Here is a 26,483-nt window from a genome sequence, read left to right on the forward strand (position 1 = left end):
AATATGTCGTTCAACAACTCGGTCCCTATTCAGGATTCCAAACATTTCTCACCGGTCTCAAATGGGCGTCCATCCCCTTTTTGCAAAAAAAACCTCAAGACATGGTGCGATGATTAGCGTTTTTTTCTTTTCTTTTTTTTCTCTCTCTTTTTTTCGTATTTCTGTCTCTTTTTGGTTTTCTCGACAAGCAATAGCAATCCGTGGGGTTGACCGACTTGATCATTACCCAAAGAGACTCGGATCATCATTCATGCAAAATCCTAAGACAGAAGCCGCCAAAAACTCCGCGATCAAACCCCCTGCGGCTGCAGGCAGCAGGATTTTCTTTTCTCGGTGATTGTATTTTTTCCCTTCTTCTCGTCAACAATCATTCTAGCTAACCGACAAGGTTCGACTTGGCAAATCCCAGAGATGTTGTCGTGACGGCGCCTCAATTTCTTTTTTCTGTTTGTCTCATCTTGGCGTTGCACCCTATCAATGCCTTTCGGGAACACATTCGCCGCCGCCGATGTTCTTTTTGCGGCCGTAGTCCCTCCGATCGAGGCAAGAGCCAATCGGCCCGGCCATTATAAAATACTTGATATACCGCCCCGGGTCTTCGGGGGGCTGGCTGTCTCACACGCCCCCTTCATGATGTGCTCCAGTTTGGTGCATGGCAATCGACGGGGTTGATGACCGTGACACGGATATATGGCATTGGCATTGCACAGATGCGTGTTCACGTCAGGGCTGAGGGTTACAAAAAGTCATCGGGTGCAGAACGTCAACCACTTTCTCATCCTTATCGCCCGAGCCCACAGGCTAGGCTCCTGTGGTACGATGTTCTCTCATTACAGGCTCGATGTAGCATCGTTGGGAGCTGATTTACAGGGCAAGATTTTTTTTTTTCGGACATGAAGGATCATCCACCGCCACAGCATTGTAAAACTGCCTGCATTTGACAAGGAACTTCGAGGCCTGGCTCCTTGCTATTCGATTGCACCAAAGGTTGTCTGCATGTGACGATTCCCTCACCTTGGAGCCAAGGGCTAGCCGGAGTTCCCGCATCATGGTCGGGAGTTTTGCCAGTTGCGACATCTTGCCCTAGACTAGACGAAGATCCTAGTTCTAGTCCGGCACGGTCCCCGCTCCGCGGTTCATCCAAGGTAGGCAAGAGCAAAAGAGGAGCGCCAACCTCCGAAGCTATTACGTCTTTTTTGCGGCTGAGAATAGTCTCACGGGTTTTTCGATTTGCTCAGTCGATTTGAGACAGCTTCAGCTCACACCATTGCGTGTAACAGTTGTCTCTTATTGCCACTCATAGTCATCATTTTGGTTGTTGGTTTGAAGTTTCACCGCCAAGTGCTATCAGGCTCCGCTTCAACTGCGCTCTGGCGAGTAAACCGGCCCGGCCTCCCCGCTGTTGGATATGGATTCGTACGCTCTTGAGATTTTTTTTTTGGTCCCTATCTCTTGAAAATCACTTTCAGCTGCCCTATAGACTCTAACCGAGTTACCAGTTCTGGCAGCCGACCGACCGGTCGACCGGCCTACCAATTACATTGCCTCAACCTCCACTTCTTTCAGGTGATCCTGAGCTGATGTTATGTTTTATTGCGTACCACTTAGGCCCTGCCTCCCATGGTAGCCACGCCCAAAGGGTCGCCGCAAACAAGTCACAAAAGCCAACCCCATTTGTTGGCTTGTACTTTCGTTCATTGGTGTCGGCATTCCTTCCGACCCAGAGCCCCTCCCTCTCCTGTTGGTAGAAGACCCCTTGGCTCCTGTCAAGCTTGCTGCCACAAAAAGAAAAAAAAACACAGAACCCTGCAAGCCTGCAAGGCCTGATAGCACGGAATAATAGCTTCCATAATGGATTACCCACCAAGCTCACACAGACCATGTCGCATCCCGCAGATGACATCGGTCATGTGATCACCTCCAGGGTCACCTCTAGCCGCTCTCCCAGGGGGGCGTGCTCTCGAATTGTACCGTACCTTGCGTACGTGGTAGTCCTGCGCTAGCACTCGGTGAGCTTCAAACCACACCCTGGTTTGCCCAGGCTTTTGATACGTCGAATGGCATGTTGACGTTGGGGTTGGTCGCCGAAATAGCTAAAGTCCCTAGCATCAAACTGCCGACCAGGATTTTGATTTGAGAAACTCAAAAATAAGGGAGAGCACCTTGGTGTGCCAAGATTCACGTACCGTGCGTGCATGCTGTCACGGCAACTTGGAACCTTTTCTTGATCCCCACGTACTCTACAAGCCTGTGCAGTAAGTTTGCAGTGCAGGGTCGCTGTTGACGTGGCAGTAATCACCTTGGTCCCGATATCCAGGATCAACTGACGGTGATGATCGCATATTAAGTCTTGGGGCTGTCTTTTTCAGTTCGATTATCTTGGGGGGTGTATCTTGGCTGACAATTTTTTATGGGATATAACCAACTACAGGTCGGGATAATTGCGTCCTTGCAGAAAAGAATGTACATGACTAGGCAAGATGTTCGAGGGGAAAATAAAGCCCCCCTGTCGCTAAGATTAGCAACCCATCTGCACTGTCACTGTGATGTGTGATGGGGATGGAGAGACAGGGTTGGGGATTGTCTGCGTTGGAGGGGCTTTTCGTTGTGATGGACAAGGGTCTATAAGAGAAAGAGAAAAAAGGATGCGCGTGGTGGTGAAGCAGCAACAACCAAACTCGTACTTTGTACAGCACTCACCAACAGCGTAGAGGGGTTGTAGATGACACTGGCACGAGCGTGCATCATCTTCAAGTCATGACACTGAGTGAAAAACAAAACAGGGCGATCAAAAAGTTCCTCTACGCAGCTTCAGCTCATGGCGAACAGCGAAAAACTAACTCACCAAGGGCCCCATTGACGGACCTAAACATCCGCACAAGCAAAACCAACAAACGACAACGCATCTCGGCCTTGCTTGGTGCATAACCTACAATAAAACAGGGGCACAACCACTCGACCAACAGTTTGCAGAGTACCCAACTCCAAGGAAACCACCCCAGAAAAGGCAAAGCAGCCCAAAGTAGTATCACCAAGGGCATCAAAAAGAACAAGACATTGCCCAAAGACCGTCATTCAACGTCAAGGCCCGTCCCGAGAACCCGGGAGCTAATTAAACGAGAACAAAAACCCACCTTCCTTCAGGATGATGTGGTCTTTTTTTTTCTTCCTTGGTTCACTGCCGTTACATCGGGATCTACAGGACTTTGCTGCACGTCTGACGGATTGGGTAACGTGCTCGCCGTGGCAGTCTTTTTTTTGTTGGTTGTCAGATATCATAAAACAAACACAAAGATCCGGCATACGGCATCAGAACAAGAAATAAAGAGCATGCACCCAGGATACGTTGGTTGGTGTCCGCCATCCTTGTATCACGGCCGCAAAAAGGAGAAATGTCGGAGTTTTGCCAGAGACGAATGAAATAAAATAACAATAATAATATTAATATTAATAGCAAAAAGAAAGACCCGGTCTTGGAAAAGAAGAAAAGAAAACGTATACCTTTCGTATTTGGGTTTATTTGTGCTCCCCTGCAACAAAGCATCACAAGCCCAGCCCCACGCTTTTGGATCTCCTGGACCTACGCTTGTCCACTGGCCTATCCCGAGGGTGTATGTATGTGTTGGTATTGTATTGTGGATTCGTTTGGAGTTTTTTTTCCACTGAGCTGGGGCTTTGGCGATACGGCCCGACAGCAGGCAGATATCGCATGTGGCGTCTCGCTGGGCCCTGGCTTTTCTGTGATTCCTTTCCTCCTTTGTCTCTTTAAAAAAAAAGTCCGAACATTTGTCGTTTGTGGAGTATGATAAACTGCATTGGCGCCCCAAAAGGCCTGCCATGGTCTGTCTACCCGAGTCTGGGTTGGCTATCCCGGGGGAGGTGTGTATCTCTCTCTCTCTCTCTATCTTTTTACGCTGGGGTATATGCACATACAACCAACCAACATGGGATGAACCATTCTCATGGCTGGGGTATGTTGTCATGTGAGGGAGGAGTTCTGCATGACAGACCCTGACGTCCCGCTGTCGAGTCTGTCCAAAATATGTTCTTGTGTGCAGGGATCCAGACAGAAAAAAAGGGAATACAACCGGACGTCTAGTCTAGTGGTGGATAAATACATGGGGCTCTACCGCCCCCCGGCTGGGGTTGTACGGTTAACGCACAGAGGAGGGCCATGGCATCTCTGTGCCACTTTGCTTTCTGTAATAGCTTAGCTGCGAGTGGTACCTCTACAAAGCCCGAGCCTTGTTTTTCGTGGAAGAAAAGCCCCGAGCCCAGTCCTAGCACTAGCAAGTACCGGCTCAAGGGAGACCAAGTGCCAGGGGTAGGGGGCGTGTGCTGGGCTCTCGGGGCCTGATAAAAACACTCGGTAGTAGAACAGATTAAAGGGTCGGGCTAGGCGAGGAGACCTGGGTAGGGAACAGCAAAGCTACAGTATCATGTACTCACTATTTCGAGCGGACAATCTTGTACCTGTAACCGTTTTACCAGTTATCCGCCACGGTCATGGTGAAGCAACACGTAGCCCCTTGGCTTGTTAAAGGACAGTCAAGCCAGTGTCAAGAGCGTTGACCGTTTCGTCAAGGCAGGCGAGTCTCCTCTCTACCGTTTCGCAATTACACTACAATATGGAAAAGCATAATAGCATAATCTCTGTAAAGTGCGATGACAGCATCGAATAGCCCTCAAAACCGTGGTGCAACATTCATCATCATCATCAAGTTTATGTGTCATTTTATACACCCCTCTTGCCTGCTGGTTACGAGTATAATAGCCTGCATACTCGCTTTCTAGGGGGAAAACCGACCTCTACACAAACCCCATCTGAAGCAGCCGGTTCCCAAACTCAATAAGATAGTAATCAAGATAGACCAGCCCATGGTCCCAGTACTGGTGCTTATCCGACTTGTTCCTATTGGCAGTGGCATGCTTGACGATGGCCTCGAAAGTCTTGCCATCTTCGACGTCTCGAACCTGGAACTGATCGCCTCCCTCAACCGCAGCGAATGTTGCCTTCTCCTGTGAAAGACACAAATCCAAAGTGTCATCAACAATATCAACCGCAGCCTCGTAGTACCGCTGGGCGAGGTTGTGCCTACCCTGACCGGCCAGCGCCTGCGATAGTACCAACAGCCCGTTTGCTGCAATGACGCCCGCCGAGGCGTCCCGCAGCGGCCCGGCCTCGGTGGCCTCCGGGTCGAAAGGCGCATCGAAGTCCCACAGCGGCACCCATTTACCCTTGGTCCGGCCGTCCTCGCCGCCGTCGGTAACAGGACGGTACACACACAGCGGTGCCGTATCAAGCCGGTGCAGGAAGTATTCGGCCAGACCGCACGCGGCGTCGAGGAACTCCTGGTCCCGGGTCCAGACGAAGGTCTGAGCGAACCCGAGGATGCCCCAGGCCTGGCCGCGAGTCCACGTCGACTCGGCCGCATAGCCCTGCGCGGTCCTCCGCTCCTTGACCTCGCCGGTCCTGGGATCCAGGTTGACGACGTGGCAGGTGCTGTAGAGCTCGCCCGTGTAGGCGTCCGGGCCCCAGCAGCCGCCCGTCTCGGTCCGGAAGAGCGTCTTCTTCACGGTGCGGGCGTGCGCGGTGGCGGCGTCGGCCAGGCTACCGTCGCCCGTGTGCGCGGCCGCGTAGTAGAGCAGGTCGAGGTTACACATGCTGTCGATAATGACGAGGAAGTCTTCGTCCAGGCTGCTGATGTCGACGTCGTGCTGCACCAGCCGGTCCCAGGACCGGATGGCGCCGACGGTGGCGTTGAAGCGGCTGTGCAGGCCCCGGGCGGCGGTCAGAACCGAGTCCAGGGCAGTGGCATCGTGCAGGAGTTCCCATCGCCGACGCAAGGAGGGCTGGATCATGAATGACATGTCGTGGGTGTCGGTGCGAGTGGCCGTCTCGTGGAGAGGCTCGGACCATTTCTTTCCCAGACCTTCCAGGTGCTTGATGAGTGGCGCAACGGGTATCTCCTTCTGGGCATCACCGTCTCCACGGGATGACACATTCAAGCTACCGGGCCAGCGGACGGCGCGCTCGAGCAGGGCGTAGATCTGGCCGGGAAAGAAGCCACAGGTCCAAAAGTCCTTGTCGCGCAACTCCCACCTGCCGTTTGCCGAAGGGCCAGACTGCAAAACATATTCAGGGTATTTTGTGGGTGGGTCATTGTTATCCTCAAGAGACGCCGTTGCAGTGCGAACTACTTTGGCAACAATGTTGTCCGAGAAGAGCTCGGTCAGACGCCGGGACGTTGATTTTGGTGTTGCTGCCATGGTGAGGGGTTGAGGATGAATAGATACGGAGAGTTACAGATGGATTGCATGACGAAAGGAATGAGGGGCTACAAGGTAGCTGCCTAGGTAGGCAGGTAGGCAGGCATACTGTACATGCGCGTAGTATTTGTTCCGTTATTGACAGCTTGCATACATACAAGGTACGTGCCCACCACTTCAGGGGTTTATCTTGGTTATTGGATAATGCCGATTTAAAGGAAAGGGCAGCCAAAGAAAGAAATTGGCTGAGTTGGCGATGCGGCAAAGCAAAGAGTGAGTGGAGTTCCTGTGGCTCCTGGATCCACCCCCGCAGTCCAGGCCCACAGTTCGATTCGACAGAAATTGACGGTCGGGCGACATGGCTTCCTGGACGAATTCAGTCGCGCAACTGGTCTGTCGCGATTCTTTGAATTTTTCCCTAGCAACCGCACCTCTCACTCAAACATTCACTCATCCAATCAACCGTTAATTGGGCCATCCCAATCCACCTTATACACATGAATGTGCTGCCATTCGCAAAATACCGTAAAAACCGTCGTTCTTTTGCTGCTATTTCCAGTTTTTGTCGCATTAGAGTTCACTCGCAAGGAAGTGTAGGATTATTTGGCATGTACACCAAGTAACTTGCTTACTTGTTTAGGAAGTGCCCAAACACTGTCAAGTAAATTGATAGTACCACCCAACAAAGGGACTAGCCTGCATAATATGCCTCCAACTCCAGGATCTAAACGACAAAGGAAACCTGCACCTGGCATTTCACGCGAGGATTCAGACGACGAACTCGGAGACGAGGATCTTCCGTGGGAATGGATATACGATGATGATGATCTTCAAAAGCGCCAGCAGGAGGATGGTACCGAGGCAGACGATGGAACCACACCTCGCAAACGGAAACGGGCGCAGCAGAGCCGGAGCGGGCCCAAGATTGTCGGTGCACGCATGGGAAACTTCGAGTGCCGCATAGGAGATACAGTGCTCCTCAAGGCCGAGGGAGGGTCCAGCGAGGCCTGGGTTGGCATCATCTGTGAATTTGTCGAAGATGATGGCGAGAAAGCTGCTCACTTTTTGTGGTTCTCTACCGAAAGGGAGATTCGAAATAAACAAAAGAAACGGAATGACTTTCTACCGGTAAGATTGACTCTTCACGGTTTAAGCATCATATCCTGAAATAAGGAGTTTTTTTTTTTTTTTTTTTTTTTTTTTTGCTAATTCGGACCTCTAAAGAACGAACTGTACGTCTCGCCATCATGGGATGTCAACCCGCTCGCTGCAATAAACGGCAAGGCTATAGTCATGTCACAGACGGCTTTCCTGAAAAAGTACCCCAACGGCAAGGTTCCTCGGAGCTCAAAAGACTTTGGCAAGGTCTTTATATGCCGCCGGGGCTGCAACACCCGTACAGCTAGCTACACAGACGAGTTTGTGTGGGAAGACATCTACCGCGGTACCGAAGCCGACGTGCTCAGTCTGGGCGAGCGTATAAAGACGGAGACCAAAGCTACTCGTGCTCGCCGAAAGACCAAGGCGCCTTCCCCAGATGTCTACGAGTTTCGTGATGACAACGATGGGGACGAAGACAGAACTCTGGCCAAGCTTCAAAGAACACCCAAGAAGCCCCGAACTGGTCTTGCCACCGCTGTGACTCCTAGCAAAGGTGGCCGCACACCCAGCAAGCCAGCGACGCCGTCTTCTCACCGGCGAATAGTTGTCAAGAAGCACCTCGAGTTTACCCCATTGGCGACGCGCACACTCTCACCCTCTCATCACCAGAACTCACCTTTCCAGATTGCCCGTGCCCAACTACACGTGGCCTCGGTGCCTACCAGTCTTCCCTGCCGAGAAGCCGAGTTCAGCGAGGTCTACTCGCACCTCGAAGCCGCCATCACAGACGGCACCGGCTCGTGTATCTACATCTCCGGTACGCCAGGCACGGGTAAGACGGCCACGGTACGTGAGGTCGTTGCCTCGCTAGACCACGCGGTCCGGAATGACGAGCTCGATGATTTCATCTTTGTCGAGATCAACGGCATGAAGGTCTCGGACCCGCACCAGGCTTACTCGCTCCTGTGGGAGGCGCTTAAAGGGCAACGGGTCAGTCCGGCGCAGGCGCTGGACCTGCTTGAGAGGGAGTTCAGTAATCCAAGTCCCAGGCGTGTTCCTTGCGTCGTGCTCATGGACGAGCTTGACCAGCTTGTGACCAAGAACCAGGGCGTCATGTATAATTTCTTCAACTGGCCTGGACTGAGGCACAGTCGGCTTATTGTGCTGGCTGTTGCCAACACCATGGACTTACCGGAGAGGACGCTGAGCAACAAGATCAGCAGTCGGTTGGGTAAGCTTCCATGTTCTTCTCGCAGTATTTTTCTTATCTTGTGAAGAACCGCTTCTAACGCCCTCTTCCACTATAGGCCTGACCCGCATCACCTTCCCCGGATACACACATGAGCAGCTGATGAAGATCATTCAATCTCGACTCGAAGGCGTGCCAGGTAATATCGTCGATCCCGACGCGATTCAGTTCGCCTCTCGCAAGGTAGCCGCCGTGAGCGGAGACGCCCGCCGCGCTCTGGACATATGCCGGCGGGCCGTCGAGCTCGCCGAGGCTGAGGCGCGCGACATGGACAACGAGACGCCTGATACTCCTAGCAAGCGAAAGCAAAAACAACTAGCAGCGGCAGAAGACGACGCGGCCGCCAAGAAGAAGAGGCGCGGCGCCGGGCGCGTCACCATCGACACGATCCGACGCGCCATCGCCGAGGCCACATCGTCGCCGCTGCAGCAGTATCTCCGCGCGCTGCCCTTCTCGTCGCGGCTCCTCCTCGCCGCGCTGCTGGTGCGGGTTACGCGCACAGGTCTGGCCGAGAGCACCTACGGCGACGTCCTCGAGGAGATGCAGCGCGCCGTCAAGTTCGCCTCGGGGAGCCGGCAGGTCGAGCTGCTGGACCGCAGAAGGATAGACGCTGCGGGCCGGTATGTGGCGGACCCGGCGGCTGCCGCGTCGGAGGAAGGAGGCGGATGGGTGAGCAGCAGCGCCAAGAAGAAGAAGGATCAGGTCATGCATCGGCTTGCTGGGCTGAGTCTCGCGGCGGTCGAGCTGACGGGAGCGGGGATTGTGAACCTAGAGGCGCACAGGGCAGAGAGGCCGAGCAAGATACGGTTGGCTGTCGGTGACGAGGAGGTCAGGCTTGCGTTTAGGGATGATCCTGAGATTAAGGCTTTGGGACTTGTACTTTGAGTAACAGAATATCTTTTTGTTTTTTGCCTTGTTTGCTAACTTGCCTAGACTACATAATCGCTATAGAAACACCATCAATAGAAAGGACAGACCGGAGGGTCGGTATAATGAACCTGCTCTTTTTTGACAATACTACTCATTTCGAGATCTATACTGCTTCAACGAACCCACCTCGGGGGCAGCCAAAACAAGGCCCATGCTATTTAGCCCATGAGTTCGACCTACTCAGATCTAGTAGCGAAAATAAACGCGTCGGTACTTTTCTTAACACTACATCACAAGAAACTATAGTCCCTAATCATAAAGTCCATCCTTGACCAGCACATCAGTGGGCTAAAACATGCCAGGTAGAAAGGAAGGCATCTTCCAGATTCACGACCGGGACAAAATCCTAGTTTGGATCAAGTAAACGGCCACATCCGCGCAAAAGCTGAACGCACCCATCTCAAAGAGGGCCATGGGTATTGTGAAGAGCATGTCGAGCGAGCAGCCCATCTAGTTGATGCCACTGGCTTTCACACATGGGGACACATGTTTTGAAGGCATGCCGCGTAGCCAACATCTCAGTGCTCGCCTATGAAGTAACGGCAAGGGCTGATCTTGGGACGCTGGCGGGCCTCGATACATGGTGGGGCAGGTTTGAATTGCCAGTGAGAGGTTTCTTTTTTTTCCCCTTTTCTTTCTGTATGTGCTTTTTGTCAGTGGGTTTTTCATAAAGATAACCCCTTACGGCCGGGAGCAGGGGTGGCTGTACTAAGGATGAGCATGATAAACAACGTTCCAGCCATGGAAACCTTCATCAAGTACAAGAGCGGCTACGTGGTATAACGGTCATTATTGCTGCCTTCCAAATCGTGCAACTGCACAATGCCGTTAGCAGCAGACGCGGGTTCGACTCCCGCCGTAGTCAACTACGGTACCACAAATCTGGCAATTTCTTTTTTGCCTTTTCTCCTCTTACATGCTCCACTTGGATTCATTCTTTGCTCCTTCTCTTTATTTTTTTCAAACACTATCACCCGCCAAGTATTGTATATAAGCCAAGTGGGACGGATATGGGACAAACTTGTATCGATGGCCAAAGTGAAAAAGACCGGATCGTCTTCTCGATTTGTTTTGAGATAAGCAAATGGATGACTCACTACACGTATAGCCCCTTGCCATTGGTATGTCTACTGAGGGCCTTGATATAACGTTCTTGTACCTGCGTCGTGGAGAAATCTAGGACATCAAATTTCATAGCTTTTTCGACCTCGAAGGCAATTTTCTGGATAACGAATAACAAGAGCAAAAAAGTGGGAAGCATCGACCAAGGCACATGGGTTCTATCATAAAGTAGGTAGATGCCTTACGCATCAGACAGTTTCTTTCGCAACGGATGGGTGCACAATAACGTATGACACTTGTACATATTAGACTCTGACTGTATATAGTGTTATACATTTGATAGTATTCTTAAAACTTCCTCCTACCCAATGTAGGCTTCCAGTCAAGTGGGTGGGTCTCTGGCGTTGCCTCCATATCCTCCTTCCATATTTTGATAGTCTTGTCTGCCTCGCCACAAATGAGACGGCTGCCCGACTGATCAAAGGTCGATGTAAAGATACCCGACTCAGCCTGGAGCGAACCGGGCTGGGCAGTCGTGTCTAGTGACTGGAAGCGATGACCAGTCTTCCAATCCCAGAAGCTCATGGAGCCATTGTCGGCACCTGAGAAGAAAACGTTCTGGTCGTTGACTGACAGTGTGTTGATGATTGAATTGTGACCCTCAAAATTCTGCATAAAAGCACCCTCGGGGCATTTCCACTGCTTGATAGAGCCGGCGCTTCCCGAGGCAAAGGTGAACTCTGTTGGGTGCGTGGCCAGCGCGCGCACACCCTTTTTGTGGTGGGTGAGCACTCCCATGGTCTTGCCAGCGGCAAGGTCCCACATGCGCACCGTCGAGTCCAGACTGCCTGTAATGACTTGCGGATCCGCCTCCTGGCACACTAGCTCCGACACGGTTCCGGTGTGCCCGCTCAGCACGTGAATGTTGCTGCGAGTGCGCATGTCCCAAACACGGGCCACACCGTCACGTCCACCCGTCACCAGGACGTCAAGGGTTGGATGCAGAGCAAGTGTGTAGACACCACTCAGATGGCCGTGGTAGTGCCTGATGACCTTGTTCGTCTCCAAGTCCCAGCACTTGACCATCTTGTCCTCAGCGCAAGAGAAGAGGTATGGGTGCCGGGGCGAGACGGCCAAACCACGCACAGTCGAGATGTGACCAGTCAGCGTCAGCCTCAGCCGGCCGCTCGCCAGATCCCAAATCTTGATGGTGCGGTCGCCGGCACCGCTGGCGAACCACTTGTTGTCGGGCTCAACTGCGAGGGCCCGCACCCAACCCAGGTGTCCTGAGATGACACGCATCAGCTTCCATGGTCTGTGCCATTCGGGCTTGAGCTGCATGTTGAGCTCCTGTGCCCGTGCCAGCGTGAGCTGCTGCCCGATCACCGGTGGTCCCCTATCATTCTGTTTTTGTTGTTGTCTCTGCTCCTGTCCGCCTTGTCCTTCCGTGCCCGTGCCACGACCCTTGAGGACGAGTGCACTCGACTGCGCGGCACCAGTCCCGTTCTGTGATCTTGGATTCGCTCCCCGTGTCGGGATGCCCTCTATCAACTTGCGGGACTTCTCCTCTTCGGGTGTGTCTGCCGGTGGGCCCGCTGCTGCCGCCTTCCTCGCACCAGGCTTTTTCCTTCCCCCCGCAGCGGCAACTTGCCTTGCTGCCAGAGCTGGCGGCAGCTCCCTGAGGTCTGCATACTCGGAATTGAAGCGCAAGGCTAATGTGTCCCTGTCGAGGTCGCCATCGGTCGGTGTCGCCGGGTCAACAAGCTTTATGCGCTTACGGCTTGTGATGTCGGTAAAGATATCCCTTGTCTGCTTTGCGTTCTTGATGATGAGAGCCTGGAGCGCGGCGTCAGCTGGACCCTCGACAGAGTCTTGAGCCATCTTGCTGATGCCGGGCGCAAGTATGCTGCGATCTTTTGGCGAGCAATCCAATCACCACTGTATTGTATCCTGAAAATATCGGTGGAGTCTATTTGAGCGGAGGCTGATCGCGGATGGCGGGATTTAAGGTGTCTGAGGCACTGTTGGTTCGGACAATGGGATGGATTGATGAGGTTTAACGGTGGTTCGCGACGCGCGCGTTGTCGACTTGCAGCCCAGCAAGTAAATTTTGGCTTAGCTTAGCTTGCCAGGGTGTGGGTGGCTGCATACAGTATGGGGGACAGTGTGTGAACAGTCTAACAGCTACCTCACCCCTCGCCTGCCTGAAATGGAGCGTAGCTCTGCCTCATGTCATACTCATCTGGTTCGTAACTTGCCTTTGGATTAAATTCGAAAACCAGGTAGCAAGACACTCTTGATCTGGCTACTCCACGAGATCTCAGATTCTCTTCTTCTGTCCTCATCCACGCATAATACAATTACGCCAAAGCCATGGACACTGAGAACAAGTTCGCGATCCACGCAGCTTGTCGTGAGGGAAGGTGTAAGTGAGGTCACGCATGCAGGAATAGGCCAAGGCTTCTTTCATATTCCATCTGCCTTAACAACGGCCGGCTAACTTAACAAGTAACACAGACGCCGCGGTTGAGTCTCTTCTCAATGTAAGCCATTACTATCACTGAAACGTATGGCTTGGCCTTGCCACTTCTCAAGGCACTGCAACTGTCAAGGCGGTTTCTCATCCCTGAATTATTGACTTGGTACAACTCCAAAATCAAGGTGGACCCCAAGCTAGCAAATAGGAAAGATGACGACGGAAGACTACCTATCCACTGGGCCGTGTCGTCAAATCAGTTCGAGATCACAAATCTTTTGGTGGCCCAGAAGAACTTTGATCCGGATGTACAGGACGACAGCGGCTGGACCCCATTAATGATCGCAGTGAGCATCAAAGACGGCGAGAAGCTGGTAGATCTCCTCCTAGGCAAGGGGGCAGATGTTAATGAGAAGAGTGAGATAACCCACCGCGCTGATGTCCCACTCTCCCATTCACTTATATACAAGGGACTTCTAAGCTATAATATCAGAACTCAAAATAGCTAACATGGATCTTTTGTACACTGAAGACAACAGTGGTCAGGTAAGAATCAGCAAGACTAAAGACAGGCCTGTTTTGTTGCTAACGTAACAACCATGCATTTCTCTGGGCAAAAAGACTGCTCTACACTTTGCTGCCTCCAAGAACAACCTCGACGTTGCCCGCAAGCTCCTCGACCAAAAACCACCCGCCTCCGCCCGGGTACGCGACCGCCGAGGCCAGTATGCTCTCCACCGCGCCGCGGCCGTAGGCTCTACCCCGATGGTCAACCTGCTCATCGGCCAGGGGAAGAGCCCGCTGAATGCAACCGACTCGGATGGACAGACTGCTCTGCATCATGCCATTGCCGAGGGCCACGGTACGTGCTGGACCCATGCCGTTAAATGATGAGATTGTTAGAGGGAGGAATGTAGAATAAACAAATCTGACTGTGCCATGAACACCCAAACAGGAGATACGGCTGTGGCTCTGCTCAAGGCCGGTGCCGAAACGGACAAGAAGGACGCAGACGGTAACCTGGCCATAGATTTGGCACCTGATAGGGAAGTCCGCAAGTACATCGAGCAGGTTGCGGAACGAGAAGGTGTCGACCTTCCCAGTGGATCATCAGCTTGAGTCTACAAGGCCTAGCAATAGAGGAAAGAACGTAAACCCAAGGGATTAACCGAGAGGAAAGACTAAGAAGCGAAGCTCGATTAAATCACAATATAAATTGCCCAAACGTAAATCTAGTCGGGACAAGCAGGTAAAATTGGCCATAGCGAAGAGAAAAATGCGGCTGACAATCCCTTTTTATCCCGTAAAATCAATGTAATGCCGGTCCCCGGTGAAAAAAAAACCCCTCACTTGTGTGTCCGGTCTATCAGATCTCTGTACATAGCCTTGACGTCCTGCACGTCCGCCTTGAGCTCCTCCACCTCCTCACTCTTCTCACCCAGCAGTTCGAGAGTAGTCTCGTACCGCTGATTGACGGCCGCGACCTCCGCCTCGAGCGCCGCGACGCGCTCCTTTGCCGACCGGCCGGCCTCTGTCTCGCGCATCAGCGCCACGATCTCGGCGCGGGCCTCGTCGCGCTGCCTCGACATGCGGGCAAGCTCCTCGCGCGCCTTGACCTTTTCGTTCTCGAGCCGCCGCACCTGCGCGCTCATGCGCTCGACAAGCTGCACTGTCGGCCCGGCCCCGGCCGTGCTGACAGACACCATGTCCTGCACCACCTGGTGCGTCGACGCCGCCGCCTCGGTCGGCTCGTACTCTGCCAGCTGCTCCATCGAGACGCTGAACGGCGTCGCCGGCGTCTGCAGGCCCGGCGGTACGCTCGATGCAGCTATCGATGGCCTGTGTGCTTGCTGCGGGATCCACGGGCTCGCCGATGGTCGCCGTCCGGCAGTGGATGGGCGGTAGCTGCTCTCCCCTACGCCGTCGCCGTTGCTTGACGGTGCGGATGGCTTCCGAACCTTGCCGAGCATGTTTTGAAACCCAATGACGTCTGAGCTCCAATTCCTATTCGGCAGCGAAAGCAGGGGTGACTCTGGCCGACTGTTCGTCTTGAAAGGCGCATTGGGTGGCGGCAGATCTTCCAGCCAGTCACGTTGGTCGGCCGACGCGCTACGTTCGGCTTGCCTTTGCTCTTCTTTCCAGATGGCCTTCTGCTTCTCAAAGTCTGTCTTTGCCTCGGCCAGTGCAGCTTCAGCCTGTTCAGCGCGCTTCTCGAGGGCTTTTATCTGGCTCTTGTATGACTCAATGTCATCCTGCACCGTGGGCAAGTTTGACCGAGCCTCTTCTAGCTCCTCCTCATTACGTTTCGCACGAAGAGCCTAAGCGATCGACGTGTTAGCCACAACTGCGACAGTATACATTGTCCGTTCACAAGAGCAATCAGCCCAACTTACAGCTTCTCGAGCCTTTTTCCTCATGTCAGACTCCCGTTGTAGCGCCTCATCCCGCTCCTTCTCCAAGTTCGCTATCCTGCCGAGCAGCGTGGCTTCTATACCCTGCCAGTTCTCACTAGCGATGGCGTATTGCGTCTGGAGCGTCTCGATCTGTCTCAGCAGCTTCGCCTGGGAGTCGCCCACGGCGCCCGAAGACGCCTCCTCGGCGCGGGCTCGCATGGCTTCGAGCTTGCCCTCCAGCGCCTGCGCCTCGGCCTTGAGCTCCGCCTCGACCACGCGCGCGCGCTCGTTGGCCCTCTCGAGCTTCTCCTGCAGATCACCTGCTTGCGCCTTTGCTCGGTCTGACGCCAGAGTCTTCTCTACCTTGAGAGCCGCCACCTCGTCCTCGAGGTCTTGAGCACGTCTCCTCTCCTTCTCCAGGGCTTGGTCGGTCGCTTTTGCGTTTTGTGCGTCCGCAGCCTCTTGAGCCTGCTGTAGCTGTGACTTCAAGTCGGCTATTGTGGAATCTTTGGATGCAGACTCCGCCCGCAGACCATTAATGTCTTTTTGCAGCTGACCTATTCTCTTGAGAGATTCCTCGTGGAACTTCTCAAGGTCGTTGGCCCGTCGCCCCTGCCTCCTCAGGGATTCAGCCTCTGCGTCCGCTTTACTACGCGCTGCCTTGAGCTCGTTCATCTCCTTCTCGTCCTCTGCGATCTTGGCACGCAGCTTCTTCATGATTGTGCGGTGCTTTTGCTCCGTCACGCCGAGCTTCTTGCCCTCCTCCATGAGTAGCGCTATCTGTTGGTCCTTCTCGGCCAATTTCTTTTCCAGGCTTCCGGGGGGTGCCGCCTGAATCGCCTTCTTGGCTGCATCGGACGCTTCTCTCGCCAGATACTGTAGCTTTGCCTGAAGAGCGTCGATCTTTTCTACGTAGTCGTGAATCTCCTCTTGGTTTTGTCTATGCGCATCGGTCGAGGCCGGTTCTGACTGCTGATCAAGACTTGTCCTGACATCAGGGGTTATTGCATCTTGCACTTCGGGCTTTATAACCTCAACGGCAGTTTCCGTTGCTGCTATTTCTGGCGCAGGTGTTAGAAATCCCGTGGATGATCTTGGAGCAGCCTCCGTCACGGCCGATTCTCCAAGCTTTCCATCCCCTTCTTTCTCCTCAGCTTGAGCCTTAACCCCCGCAGCTTCCGATACCGGCTTCGTTTCGGCATTTGTAACTTCCACAGACGGGCGCTTGCTGACGTCCAGAGAGGCCCGCGGGGAGGCGGTACTTCCTGGGCCCTTCTGGCCCGCAATTGAGCTCGAGTCGACGCTATCTATGGAGGCGCGGGCAGGTACATCGAGGCTTTGGCGTGGACTTGACGTCGTAGATTGTCTAGCGGACGATGTGTCCGGCTTCTGGGTGGAGGCGGCATTTTTGGCGGCGACAGCTCTCGCAAGCCTCTCCTGTAGTCGATCGGGCTTTCGGTTCGTGGATGCGGATCTAGAGGGTGCTGCAGAGCGCTTCCGTGTCAGCGAGTGGGTTGCTTCAAGCGACTATCTCGCTCTTGATGGTGCGCTGAGGCACCTATGCGTCACATCACGACATCACAGATGGTCAAGGCGCCCTTACTTGGACTCGGTTTTGTGGACGAAGATGCCTCGGAAGAAGGTGCGGCCGCAGGCGAAGCCGCGGGGCCCGTGTCGGAAGCTGCCGTCGTTTGTTGAGCAGCAGCGGCCGCCTGCGCAGATTTGTTACTGTTCTTGTTGGCGTCCGTCTCTTCGGCGAGAATGGTGTCGAGCCTGGCTTCCAGTCCGGTGACGGCCGACTGGAAATATGACCCCCATCTGCCCGCCATTGCTTTGGGCTTGGGGATGGATTCCAATGGCGCGCGCCCTACGTAATTCTGCTTCAACTACCTAACCACCACCAACCAAGCTCGACCGGGGGAAAAGAAGCTAGTCAGGGCCGAAATCGACGCTGTCGATACATGCTGCTACCGCCGCTTTTCTTTGTCGTTTGTGGGCTCGAGTTTGGTAGTCCCAAACGCCCGAGTAGTAATTCGTGGGAAAGCAAACTGTTAACGTCGGGGGTTCGGGATCGGGTGATGTGGTCCGAACTTGCTGGCAGATACAGATGCAGAAATGTTCGCCGCTCCGTCCAATCACACAAAACAGATAATTGTTGAACGCCGTCAAGGTATGGGGAACCTTGATGGCAGGTAGACCTTTTGCTTGAAGTTTCTTTCAGTTGTGAATGACAATTAATATCTCAGCTACTTTGCTGAGGAATAAGCATGCATGCTTGATTGGCAGCAGCAGCATCAAGCTGATAAAACGTGGCTTGATTCCAGACTGGAGCTGAGCTTATTCCAACAGCCTTTCCCCCAAATCGCCAAGTGACGCGTCTTGCGCCCCATGTTCCGCGAGCTTGGTTCCAGTATTCTGTCCGGTTTTACGACGGTAAAGCGGTGCTTGCCGCGCGGTTTATAGTGGGGTTCAAACGTCAGTCGACGAACCAAGTATTCAGGCTTTTTTCTTCATATGGAGGGCCTGCTCAAGCTGCTGTACAGTAGCGCCTAATTTTGGGGAGCGTTTTTAATCTAGCCAATTGAGGCTTTGACCGTCTACACAGTACCTGCCTTAGTAACCGCCCTCCTGGGTCAATTGATATGCACAGATGGTGCAAATTGCATCATTGGAATGTTACAATGCTTATTTGGGGCTGCAGAACGAATAACCCTGAAGTACCTACCTAGGCAGGTCTACACCTTGGTCCGTCAGGCCTGAAAGGTCAATTCCATGCCCCGTGCAATAATATTAAGTTTTGCAGACTTGACATAGGTATCCCACGCCCCTATGAAACAACACATCAGTAGAGTTACCTCATTTCACCCACAAAGCGGCGCAAAAAAAGCCGTCTTGCATGGGTTTGTCGCTAACTGGATTTCACAGGCAGTGAGCGCTTGTGATTGTGGGGAAAGACGAAGGACCAACGCTTGCTATCCGGGCCATACCCAGGACCGTGGCCTTGGCCGAGCGGGTTTTCTCGCGGGCCCCTCGGATAAGGAACTGGAACTACGTGGTGGATTTTTTTCTGCAATGATGTTAGCAACCTAGTCTTGAGTTTCTTTTTATTATTTTTCTTCCATATTCACCACTCATTATTCTCGGTGCACGCCGCTTTATTATCAGATACGGCTTTTTACGGCAACATCTAGCCAGTCGAAAAGAAGCTATATCCCAGCCGGGACCTCTTTTCCCACAGCATTTAAGACTTTTAAGGCAGGACCTGACTCGGCCCAGCCACCAAAACTTACCTGCCTTCGTCAAACGGCAATAACCCTGTTGACAATCTTGAGCCCTCCAAATTCAAATACCTGGGACGCGTGTAACATTTTTTAATCTCGCGTCACGCAGTAGGAATTTGTTAACTCGACTCCTTATTCATTGTAGTTTCCCTGATACAAAACCACATTTTGGTCCAGAACCATAGTGGCAGTGTAACTCGGGGACGCTGGAGGTCCATTGGCTTGGGATTGGACTGTCGGTTTGAAATATATCATACCCTGCAAGCTTTAAAACACTGCGATATATGGTTTCTCTTACGGATATATGACATTGTGGTAGCGATTCGAAAACATGTCTTCAACATCCACATCGCCTTCTGGTTTGCCACTTGGCTTCCCGTACCGCCAGGAAAGAGATGGCGTTTGGGGAGAGCCAACTTCAACGCTCAATTGGTGCGAGGAAGTAAGTGCTTTTTTCCCTTTCCGTTATCATATCAAGTGCACTGCCTATTTTGGATAAGAACAAACAACTTACACAACCAACCCTAGGACTATAACATCACCCCATATGTTGCAGAGTTCGTGAACACCTTTACCAACCTCATCTTTATCTGGCTCGGGTTCAAGGGAATCCGCGACTGCATCGCCAATGGCTTCTCCTCGGCCCTTGTCTTGAGCTTCGTCGGCTATGTCGTGATTGGGCTGGGTTCAATGGCCTTTCACGGGACGCTGTGGTACTCTATGCAGCTGGCTGACGAGCTGCCCATGATCTGGACGGTCTGCGTCATGTCACAAGTCACCTTTGCGTACGGCAAGTCGAAAGCCTCTTCGATTCTTTTGGGATTCGTATTTGCTGGTGTTGCTGCGTTTGTGACTGTAAGTAAAAATTTATTGCAACTTGGACGTGCTATAGAGATTCATCTTCTGACTGGACATTCTGAAAAGATTTATTATGTCACAAACAAAAACCCCGTCTTCCATCAGGTTGCTTATGCCTCCATCACAATCGGGGTTGTCGTCAAGGGCGCGCTCTGTACCAAGTACGACCTGGAGCCGGCTCTCAAGAGGAGAAGTCCTCTCCAGGCGGACAAGATCATGAAGCAAATGTGGACACTGATGACCCTGGGTAAGAGAAGAACTCCTTTACTCGTCTCACATGACCACCCAGATTTATTATTCTATGCTAACCCTTTGGCATAAAAACAAGGCGTCGGTCTGTTCCTTCTCGCATTTGCCATTTGGATGTACGACATCGTTTACTGCCACCATCTCGTGTCCTGGAGATCGCATATGCTTTTGCCCTGGTCCGTCGTCCTTGAAGGCCACGGGTGGTGGCACATTCTTACTGGTTTGGGAGGTACGCCTACTGCCTTTTCATATACACAAGCTCGTACATCATTTTGTTTACTCTTATACTGACGCCTTTTGAAACCACCGCAGCATACAACCTAATTGTTTGGCGTGTGTGGCTTAGCTGCTGCCTGGATGGCAAGGAGGACACCTTTGAGCTGCGGAGGATAACACTGTTGCGCGTGCCTGAGGTCGTCCCGATCAGGCATAAATCTAACGGTGTCATATCACAGAAGCCCAAGTCAAAAAGTGCTTAAGACTCTGCAAAGCTAATGGCTGTTGTTTGGTCAAATATATCACGGAAAAATCGCGTAGTCATTGCGTGAAGGAGCAGACTTCGATTCAATGGTATAAAGGCACACGGGTTGAGTCTTGGTATGTAACTTACAACGGCAGCCTTTCTAGAACCGCTGCTACAATTACTCGCTCAAAATCAACAATTGCTCATTCCAGTGAAGTTTTGATGATCTTGTTCATCAAGGCAGCACGACCAACTCAGCCAGAATAAAAAGAGAGAAAGGGACGAATATTTCCATGAAACGTCAACTATAACTGGCCAAGTCCCAAATGTCTACCGAAGAACCTGCCCTATGTGGAAATTATCGCCCCTGCGCAATGACGCCACGGGAAAGATTTACCGTCGGCTTACCACCCAACGATGCGGGGATATGGGCAGGATGGGGTAACCCTGAGGGGTAGTCATGAACCGGCCGACTATGCGCACCACTCATCATACCTGACAGGTCGGGGACGATACGACGTATAAGTCTTGGGTACCATTGACTGTCTTATATAGCCTTGAAGCGGGGATTGGCCCGGCTCTGTATTGAAGTCAGTCCAGGTGCTAATATAAAGGCGGCCTGGATGAGCACTGGACAAGTGCTTTTTCATCATAACTACCGATATTATGTGCTTTGTCCATTCGACAAATCACTGTTCAATGTATCCCATAAACTTTTGTATCCCTTAACCCCCCGATTCAAAATGTCACGCCTCCTCGCCCTCGCAGCTACGTCACTGACGCTCGTCGTCGCGACGCCGCCGATGGGCTGGAACAGCTACAACCACTACAACTGCCTCCCTACCGAGGATGACATCAAGCAGAGCGCCCAGGGGATAGTGGACCTCGGATTCGCCGACCTGGGTTACAACATCGTGACCACCGACTGCGGGTGGAACGGGAGGGACCGTGACGAGCAGGGCCGGCAGCAGTGGAACGCGACCCTGTTTCCGTCGGGCGGCAAGGCGCTCGGGGACTTTATCCACAGCCTAGGGCTCAAGTTTGGGCTCTACTCAGGTGCCGGGTACTTTCAGTGCGGCAGCACCGACCTGCCCGCGTCCTTGGGCTTTGAGGAGATTGACTCCAAGTCCTTTGCGGAATGGGGCGGCGATACTCTGAAGTGAGTGTGCAGGAAGGAAATCCTATGGAAGGAGAAGGAGATAGGGACAAGAGCTAACTCGGGAGGACAGATATGACAACTGCTATTCTACGTCCAGAACTGTGATGGTTGACTCCGACTCGGCCGAGGCAAAGAGCCCCGAGCGATTTTTGAAGATGGGTAGGCTTCTCAAGGAGAGTGGTCGACAAATCGACTACTTCCTGTGCCAGTGGGGCATCGGTGAGAACGTACCTGAGTGGCAAGTGTTTCCAGAAGCAGAAATAGGAACAGCGCCAAGATAGCCGCAAGCATTCACGGTCTAACCTCGATGATATACCAACAGGGCAACGACAGTAGGAAAGAGCTGGAGGATGAGCAACGACATCTATAACGGCTGGCGCAGCATATGGCGCATTACCAACCAGGTAATTCCGCACGCCAAGCACACGCGCGAGGGCTCATACGCAGACATGGACATGCTCACCGTCGGACTCGGCGCCATGTCGTACGACGAGGAGCGTTTCCATTTTGGCATGTGGTCCATGATGAAGTCGCCGCTGCACATCGGCGCGCCCATCGACAAGAGCATCACCTCGCAGGAGTCGCTCGACATCATGGCCAACAAGGAGGTCATCGCCATCAACCAGGACCCGCTGTCCGAGGCTGCACAGCTGGCCTTGCGCAACACCGAGGGGGAGTGGGACGTCTGGATCGGAAACCTCTCGGAAGATCGCAAGATCGTGGGAGTGGCAAACTGGCGGAACGAGAGTCAGAGTGTTGCGCTGGACCTCTCCTTCCTTGGGATCGGGTCCGCCGATGCCCGTGACGTCTGGGCTGCCTCGGACCTTGGATCCATTTCGGGGACGCGTCAAGTGGAGTTGAAGGGTCACGAGCTCAAGCTTTTGATCCTCAGCAACGTCCAGAAGGCCGCGGACGCCCCCTCATCCGCTGGATACTACCCCGTCACGGCCGCCCAAATCACCGCCCCGGCAGTACTGAGGTCCTGCGCTGACAGGGGCGCACGGGATTGTCTTCCTGTGGGACAAAAGGTCGGCGACGTAAACGGGGACGCCAAGATTGCGTTTAGAAATGTGACGGTATCGGCGGCAGGCAAGAAGTACGTCGGAGTCGACTTCATCAACTACGACTATGCGTTCGGCACTGCCTGGGGCTGGGGCACCAACACCCGTAACATGACCATCAGTGTCAACGGCAATCCGGCGACGAGGTGGGCTTTCCCGCTGGCCGGCAATGACTGGTTTGAGACCGGCAGGTTGACCATCGAGCTCGACGGGTTCAAGGCTGGCGAGAATGGGGTCGTGTTTGCGGCGCAGGCCAACTCTGGATTTGCACCTGACCTGGTTGGAATCGAAGTATATGAGTAATTCTGCTCTGTCATCATAGTCTGGAATCCGTGCTGAAAAGCAAGACACGAGGCTAACAGCATTTGTTACGCTGTAGAGCCACAAATTCAGGGAAGGGAATAATGTATCAGATCGGTATGGGAGTTACATTGCTTGTCTTTGTCATTTTCTTGAGAAGCAAGCTCTAAAAATCGATAGGAGCCATGCTGTGAGCGTATCCCTGTTGTGTCAAGAGTCTTGTCAGAAAAAAATCCGTCGCGAGAATTGCTATAGATACGCAGTGTAACAGCTGCGGTAATGAAAATTTGGTGTTACTATGGTTATGAATAAATTGCAAGCAGGGCAGTGAAAATGACGTGAGGAAGCAAAAGACGTGTCGATATTTTTTTTTCTTTTTGGGCTTGAGAGCTGGAGTGCACGAGTTCAGCTGTAGAGGAACCACCAAAATGCGGGGTCCTGACGCCTGGCGCGCTGCCTCGCTGGCAATTTTTGTGGCGGTCACTTGCTATCACCATCTGACCCAACTTCAAGTATGCCATCCATACCAGACCATAACCCTTCATCCAATAACACACCTGCTCTCGACAACACGAGAAACCGAGTTAGACAATCTTATCTGAACCTGTGATATTATCGCACAAGTTGCCTCTATACACAGCCATTTTCTCTCAAGATGTCGATATCAAACGAGGCGCTGTCAAAGGTCAGTCCAGCCAGTCGAGTGGACCATCCTACTAGCGACCACTCCTTTTTTTTTTTTTTTTTTTTTTGTCTTTTCCCCCCAAATACACAGCCTCGCCGGCCGGGCGTAACCGAGAGGCTGAGCCTCCGGCAGACAAGCCAGCCCACCCAGGAGAATCACACGATCGGGTCGTACCGATGATGGCTACAAGGGTGTTCTTAATTGTTTTTACTGACTAGTGGTATTCCTGGTTCCCTTAGTTGATCCAAGAGATCGAGCTCAAGTCGATCCAGGCGCAGCAGCAGATCAGCATGGTCCGCAGCCAACAGGCCTCCAAGCAGCGTGAGATGAGGCTCGCCGAGTTGACACGGAGCGAGATATCGTCGCTGCCTACAGAGACACCTGTGTATGAGGGTCTTGGTAAAATGTAAGTGTGACGATTTGTTTTCGCTATGGGTTTTGTTTCTTCTATCGCTTGAAAACCAGAATCAACGACAAGGTGATTGCTGTAAATGTACTCATACATGGATTCAAAAGGTTCGTCTTGACGCCAGCGTCAGACCTAAACAACAAGCTTGGCAAGCAAGTCAAGGAGCTAGGCACGGACATAGAAAATCTGGGGAAGAGGCTACACTACCTTGAGACGACGGCCAAGAATAGCCAAAGTCATATCGACCAAATCTTGAAGCGCGGCGATGCTTAGCTAGGGGTGTTCCTGAGCATTAGGCATAGTGGGCTTGGCACTCGACAGAACGGAACATGAAGGCTGTGTGCATGGCATGTACCACACGCAGTACAAGGCGGGTTTTGTGGGGGTCGGCTGCACGAGACTGAAATTAGAGTATTCATTAACTCATGGTTTTTGTCTGGGGCCTTTTTACACTCGCACAGCCCTACTGTATAGTAGGTCTAGAATAGTCTACCGGTATGATAAAATAAATGACCATCGACTAGGTTGACGTTCCTCGGCAATTTGATATTCTTGCAGTAGTCCCATGTGCAAACGGTCCAATCCCAAATTTTGACGCCGCAATTCATTTGTGGAAATGGTCTGCACCGATGGCCGTTTCGGTTGCCGCTGGACCAAGCAGTCGGTGTCCCATAATATTGGTCGGATTGGCGCGAACTCTCTCCAGTCGTTAATATGGTTATGGTGGACACAATATCAAACTGATCTAACAAAAGAAGGGGAAGAAAAAGTTTACTTCAAGAAGCTAGCACGGGGGGAAACCGCACCAAGAACCGTTGTAGACCATCCGCAGCCACTCCTGATAGCGACCGTGCCAAGCTGGACGTTATTTAGGGAAACTTGGTGTTTCGTAGTTGTCAATCTGTTGATACTTGTGGGAAAGTCTGCGTGCCGAGATCTCCTCATGCTCGTGCGCTCAATGCAGCTTCAAACGCCAGATTCCAAGGTGAGAGGGTCCCTGAATCGAGCTGCCTTACAGTGCGGGCGTAGCTGAAGAAACACGGTCGTCGAGGAACGCGTCGAGTGATGGTTGAACCCTGTACTTTGCCCAATTTCTCCGAACTTGAAAAGCCGCGATACCAGTTCGTCCCATCAAAGGTAATATAGGGAGCTTCACGTCTCCATGTCTCCAGGATACCAATGTCAATCAATCACAGTGTCTAATTCTTTGCTACAGGGCCTTTGCGGGTTTCCGAGGGCTCTGATCAGTCCGTCCACACATGAAGCCTAATCAGCCTACGGCTTCTAGAATAATAATTGAATTTGCTACGGGTACATAACTGCAACATGAGACGGATTATTTTCAGGTACCCAGCCAAGTCTCATCGCAGTAGGGTCCGCCAACGACTTCCGCGATATGCCGAGCTCGGGAGCGAGTCGAGTATACCCTGCCAAGTTGAGCCTCTTTCTGGAGCTGTGGATGTGCCCAGGCTGAGCTGATGAAGCTAGCAGCCGATGTCTGACCGTTGACGAGCATATCTGTCTAGTGGTATGCTAGGCTAGCCTTTAGGCAGGCAGCTATTTTCCTTCGTCTTGTGGGGAAATGAGAAATGACCAATTTACACGTGGCGCCTGCCTATCCGTCGGCAGTTATTATTTCGCATTTCAAAAAAAAAAAAAAAAAAAGTGAGATCAAACAAACTAGCTAGCTGACTGAAGCTCAAAGGAATCGCATAGCCTTCCTGTCACTACCAAAATGCTAATTGTCTGGCTAAATCCTCTGATGGGACGGCAAAAGCAAGCCGTACAGGTGATACTGTTGCGCATGATGTCGCTTACCTGAGAGACAAGAAACTCCCCCCACTTGGGCATCGCCAGAACAGCAACGGACGGAGCACGTACATGGGTACACCGAGAAGGTATGGTGCTACCAAGGAGAACTAGACCCCGCCATCCAGACAGGACCGCCACAAATAGCAACCGGAAAACAAGCAGCCCCACATACCAGGTTAGCCAGAAAGCCCCTTCGAACTTTCATCAGCCAGCGAAACGTCGTGGGTCGGACAGGGGTGGGCGGGCTGAGCCTACGTGGTATGAGATCGACGGCCAATGCTTCTTCATCGTTATTGGCGGCGGCAACCTCTTGCAGTGCAAGTCTGCATCACTAACACAACGGTGCAGATCGAAGCCCAGCCAAGGGTTGAACGGCCACTTGGGCCAGTACACCGGTCCGCAGGGAGGAAGAAAAAAAAGTAAGAAAAAAGTTGATGGACGAATCCCTGACCATCGGTGGGGCCATGTCAGCCGCCGCCCCGGAAGGGGTCTACTGTTGCTTCTTCCTAGGGCGGCAGCGTAAAGCCTCAGCTGCGCGCGCTTGCTGGGCCAAGGGTGTGGTACGTACCGTACGAATTACTGTAGGCTCATGTTGCCTTGGGCCTACTGTGATAAGGTGAGGTACCTAGCCTACCTACCTGACCTACTTGAGGCCCTTGAGACGCATGTTGCGTTGCGCTCTTAATAAAACGTGAATCACACCCTACCCTTACCCACCCCCGCCG

The 26,483-nt window shown here is 52.6% G+C and overlaps 10 protein-coding genes and 1 non-coding gene across 11 annotated transcripts; 6 read left to right on the plus strand and 5 right to left on the minus strand.

Moving 5' to 3' along the window:
* Window positions 1-1,577: 1,577 nt before the first annotated feature.
* Window positions 1,578-4,508, minus strand: MGG_16423 (uncharacterized protein; the record flags this gene model as incomplete). The annotated part of the gene is made up of 10 exons (XM_003710450.1): window positions 1,578-1,775; window positions 1,865-2,028; window positions 2,187-2,248; window positions 2,701-2,763; window positions 2,846-2,865; window positions 3,135-3,251; window positions 3,585-3,598; window positions 3,934-4,031; window positions 4,298-4,409; window positions 4,489-4,508. 10 exons carry the CDS (start codon window positions 4,506-4,508, stop codon window positions 1,591-1,593), a joined length of 855 nt encoding a protein of 284 aa, XP_003710498.1. The 3' UTR covers window positions 1,578-1,590.
* Window positions 4,509-4,809: 301 nt separating this feature from the next.
* On the minus strand, window positions 4,810-6,270 carry MGG_05614 (unsaturated glucuronyl hydrolase; the record flags this gene model as incomplete). Its single annotated transcript, XM_003710451.1, has 1 exon — window positions 4,810-6,270. One exon carries the CDS (start codon window positions 6,268-6,270, stop codon window positions 4,810-4,812), a length of 1,461 nt encoding a protein of 486 aa, XP_003710499.1.
* A 397-nt stretch (window positions 6,271-6,667) lies between these two features.
* MGG_05615 (origin recognition complex subunit 1) lies at window positions 6,668-9,621 on the plus strand. The gene is made up of 3 exons (XM_003710452.1): window positions 6,668-7,398; window positions 7,495-8,602; window positions 8,679-9,621. The coding sequence occupies exons 1-3, from the start codon at window positions 6,976-6,978 to the stop codon at window positions 9,503-9,505; spliced, it is 2,358 nt and encodes a 785-aa protein (XP_003710500.1). The 5' UTR covers window positions 6,668-6,975; the 3' UTR covers window positions 9,506-9,621.
* A 697-nt stretch (window positions 9,622-10,318) lies between these two features.
* MGG_20092 lies at window positions 10,319-10,415 on the plus strand. The gene has a single exon. It is a non-coding gene; the product is annotated as a tRNA-Gly (tRNA).
* Window positions 10,416-10,713: 298 nt separating this feature from the next.
* MGG_05616 (pre-mRNA-splicing factor prp46) lies at window positions 10,714-12,699 on the minus strand. Its single transcript, XM_003710453.1, has one exon. It carries the CDS (start codon window positions 12,491-12,493, stop codon window positions 10,961-10,963), a length of 1,533 nt encoding a protein of 510 aa, XP_003710501.1. The 5' UTR covers window positions 12,494-12,699; the 3' UTR covers window positions 10,714-10,960.
* Window positions 12,700-12,855: 156 nt separating this feature from the next.
* Window positions 12,856-14,432, plus strand: MGG_05617 (ankyrin repeat domain-containing protein). The gene is made up of 6 exons (XM_003710454.1): window positions 12,856-13,037; window positions 13,130-13,155; window positions 13,274-13,505; window positions 13,621-13,634; window positions 13,710-13,950; window positions 14,044-14,432. Exons 1-6 carry the CDS (start codon window positions 12,986-12,988, stop codon window positions 14,205-14,207), a joined length of 729 nt encoding a protein of 242 aa, XP_003710502.1. The 5' UTR covers window positions 12,856-12,985; the 3' UTR covers window positions 14,208-14,432.
* On the minus strand, window positions 14,249-17,893 carry MGG_05618 (M protein repeat protein). Its single transcript, XM_003710455.1, has 3 exons — window positions 17,085-17,893; window positions 15,482-16,965; window positions 14,249-15,406 (listed from the first exon to the last, which is right to left on the minus strand). The coding sequence occupies exons 1-3, from the start codon at window positions 17,308-17,310 to the stop codon at window positions 14,435-14,437; spliced, it is 2,682 nt and encodes an 893-aa protein (XP_003710503.1). The 5' UTR covers window positions 17,311-17,893; the 3' UTR covers window positions 14,249-14,434.
* A 154-nt stretch (window positions 17,894-18,047) lies between these two features.
* On the plus strand, window positions 18,048-20,758 carry MGG_16424 (uncharacterized protein). Its single transcript, XM_003710456.1, has 6 exons — window positions 18,048-18,295; window positions 18,407-19,204; window positions 19,291-19,617; window positions 19,687-19,867; window positions 19,949-20,098; window positions 20,182-20,758. Exons 2-6 carry the CDS (start codon window positions 19,094-19,096, stop codon window positions 20,346-20,348), a joined length of 936 nt encoding a protein of 311 aa, XP_003710504.1. The 5' UTR covers window positions 18,048-18,295; window positions 18,407-19,093; the 3' UTR covers window positions 20,349-20,758.
* Window positions 20,740-22,881, plus strand: MGG_16425 (uncharacterized protein). The gene is made up of 3 exons (XM_003710457.1): window positions 20,740-21,491; window positions 21,562-21,735; window positions 21,814-22,881. Exons 1-3 carry the CDS (start codon window positions 20,956-20,958, stop codon window positions 22,853-22,855), a joined length of 1,752 nt encoding a protein of 583 aa, XP_003710505.1. The 5' UTR covers window positions 20,740-20,955; the 3' UTR covers window positions 22,856-22,881.
* A 454-nt stretch (window positions 22,882-23,335) lies between these two features.
* MGG_05621 (uncharacterized protein) lies at window positions 23,336-24,486 on the plus strand. Its single transcript, XM_003710458.1, has 3 exons — window positions 23,336-23,537; window positions 23,777-23,943; window positions 24,054-24,486. The coding sequence occupies exons 1-3, from the start codon at window positions 23,508-23,510 to the stop codon at window positions 24,217-24,219; spliced, it is 363 nt and encodes a 120-aa protein (XP_003710506.1). The 5' UTR covers window positions 23,336-23,507; the 3' UTR covers window positions 24,220-24,486.
* Window positions 24,487-25,288: 802 nt separating this feature from the next.
* On the minus strand, window positions 25,289-26,425 carry MGG_13138 (uncharacterized protein; the record flags this gene model as incomplete). The annotated part of the gene is made up of 3 exons (XM_003710459.1): window positions 25,289-25,468; window positions 25,931-26,081; window positions 26,406-26,425. 3 exons carry the CDS (start codon window positions 26,423-26,425, stop codon window positions 25,289-25,291), a joined length of 351 nt encoding a protein of 116 aa, XP_003710507.1.
* Between the last annotated feature and the right edge of the window lie 58 nt (window positions 26,426-26,483).

The sequence above is a fragment of the Pyricularia oryzae genome, chromosome 1 (genome assembly GCF_000002495.2).
Source record: "Pyricularia oryzae 70-15 chromosome 1, whole genome shotgun sequence".
Classification (NCBI taxonomy): Eukaryota; Fungi; Ascomycota; class Sordariomycetes; order Magnaporthales; family Pyriculariaceae; genus Pyricularia; species Pyricularia oryzae.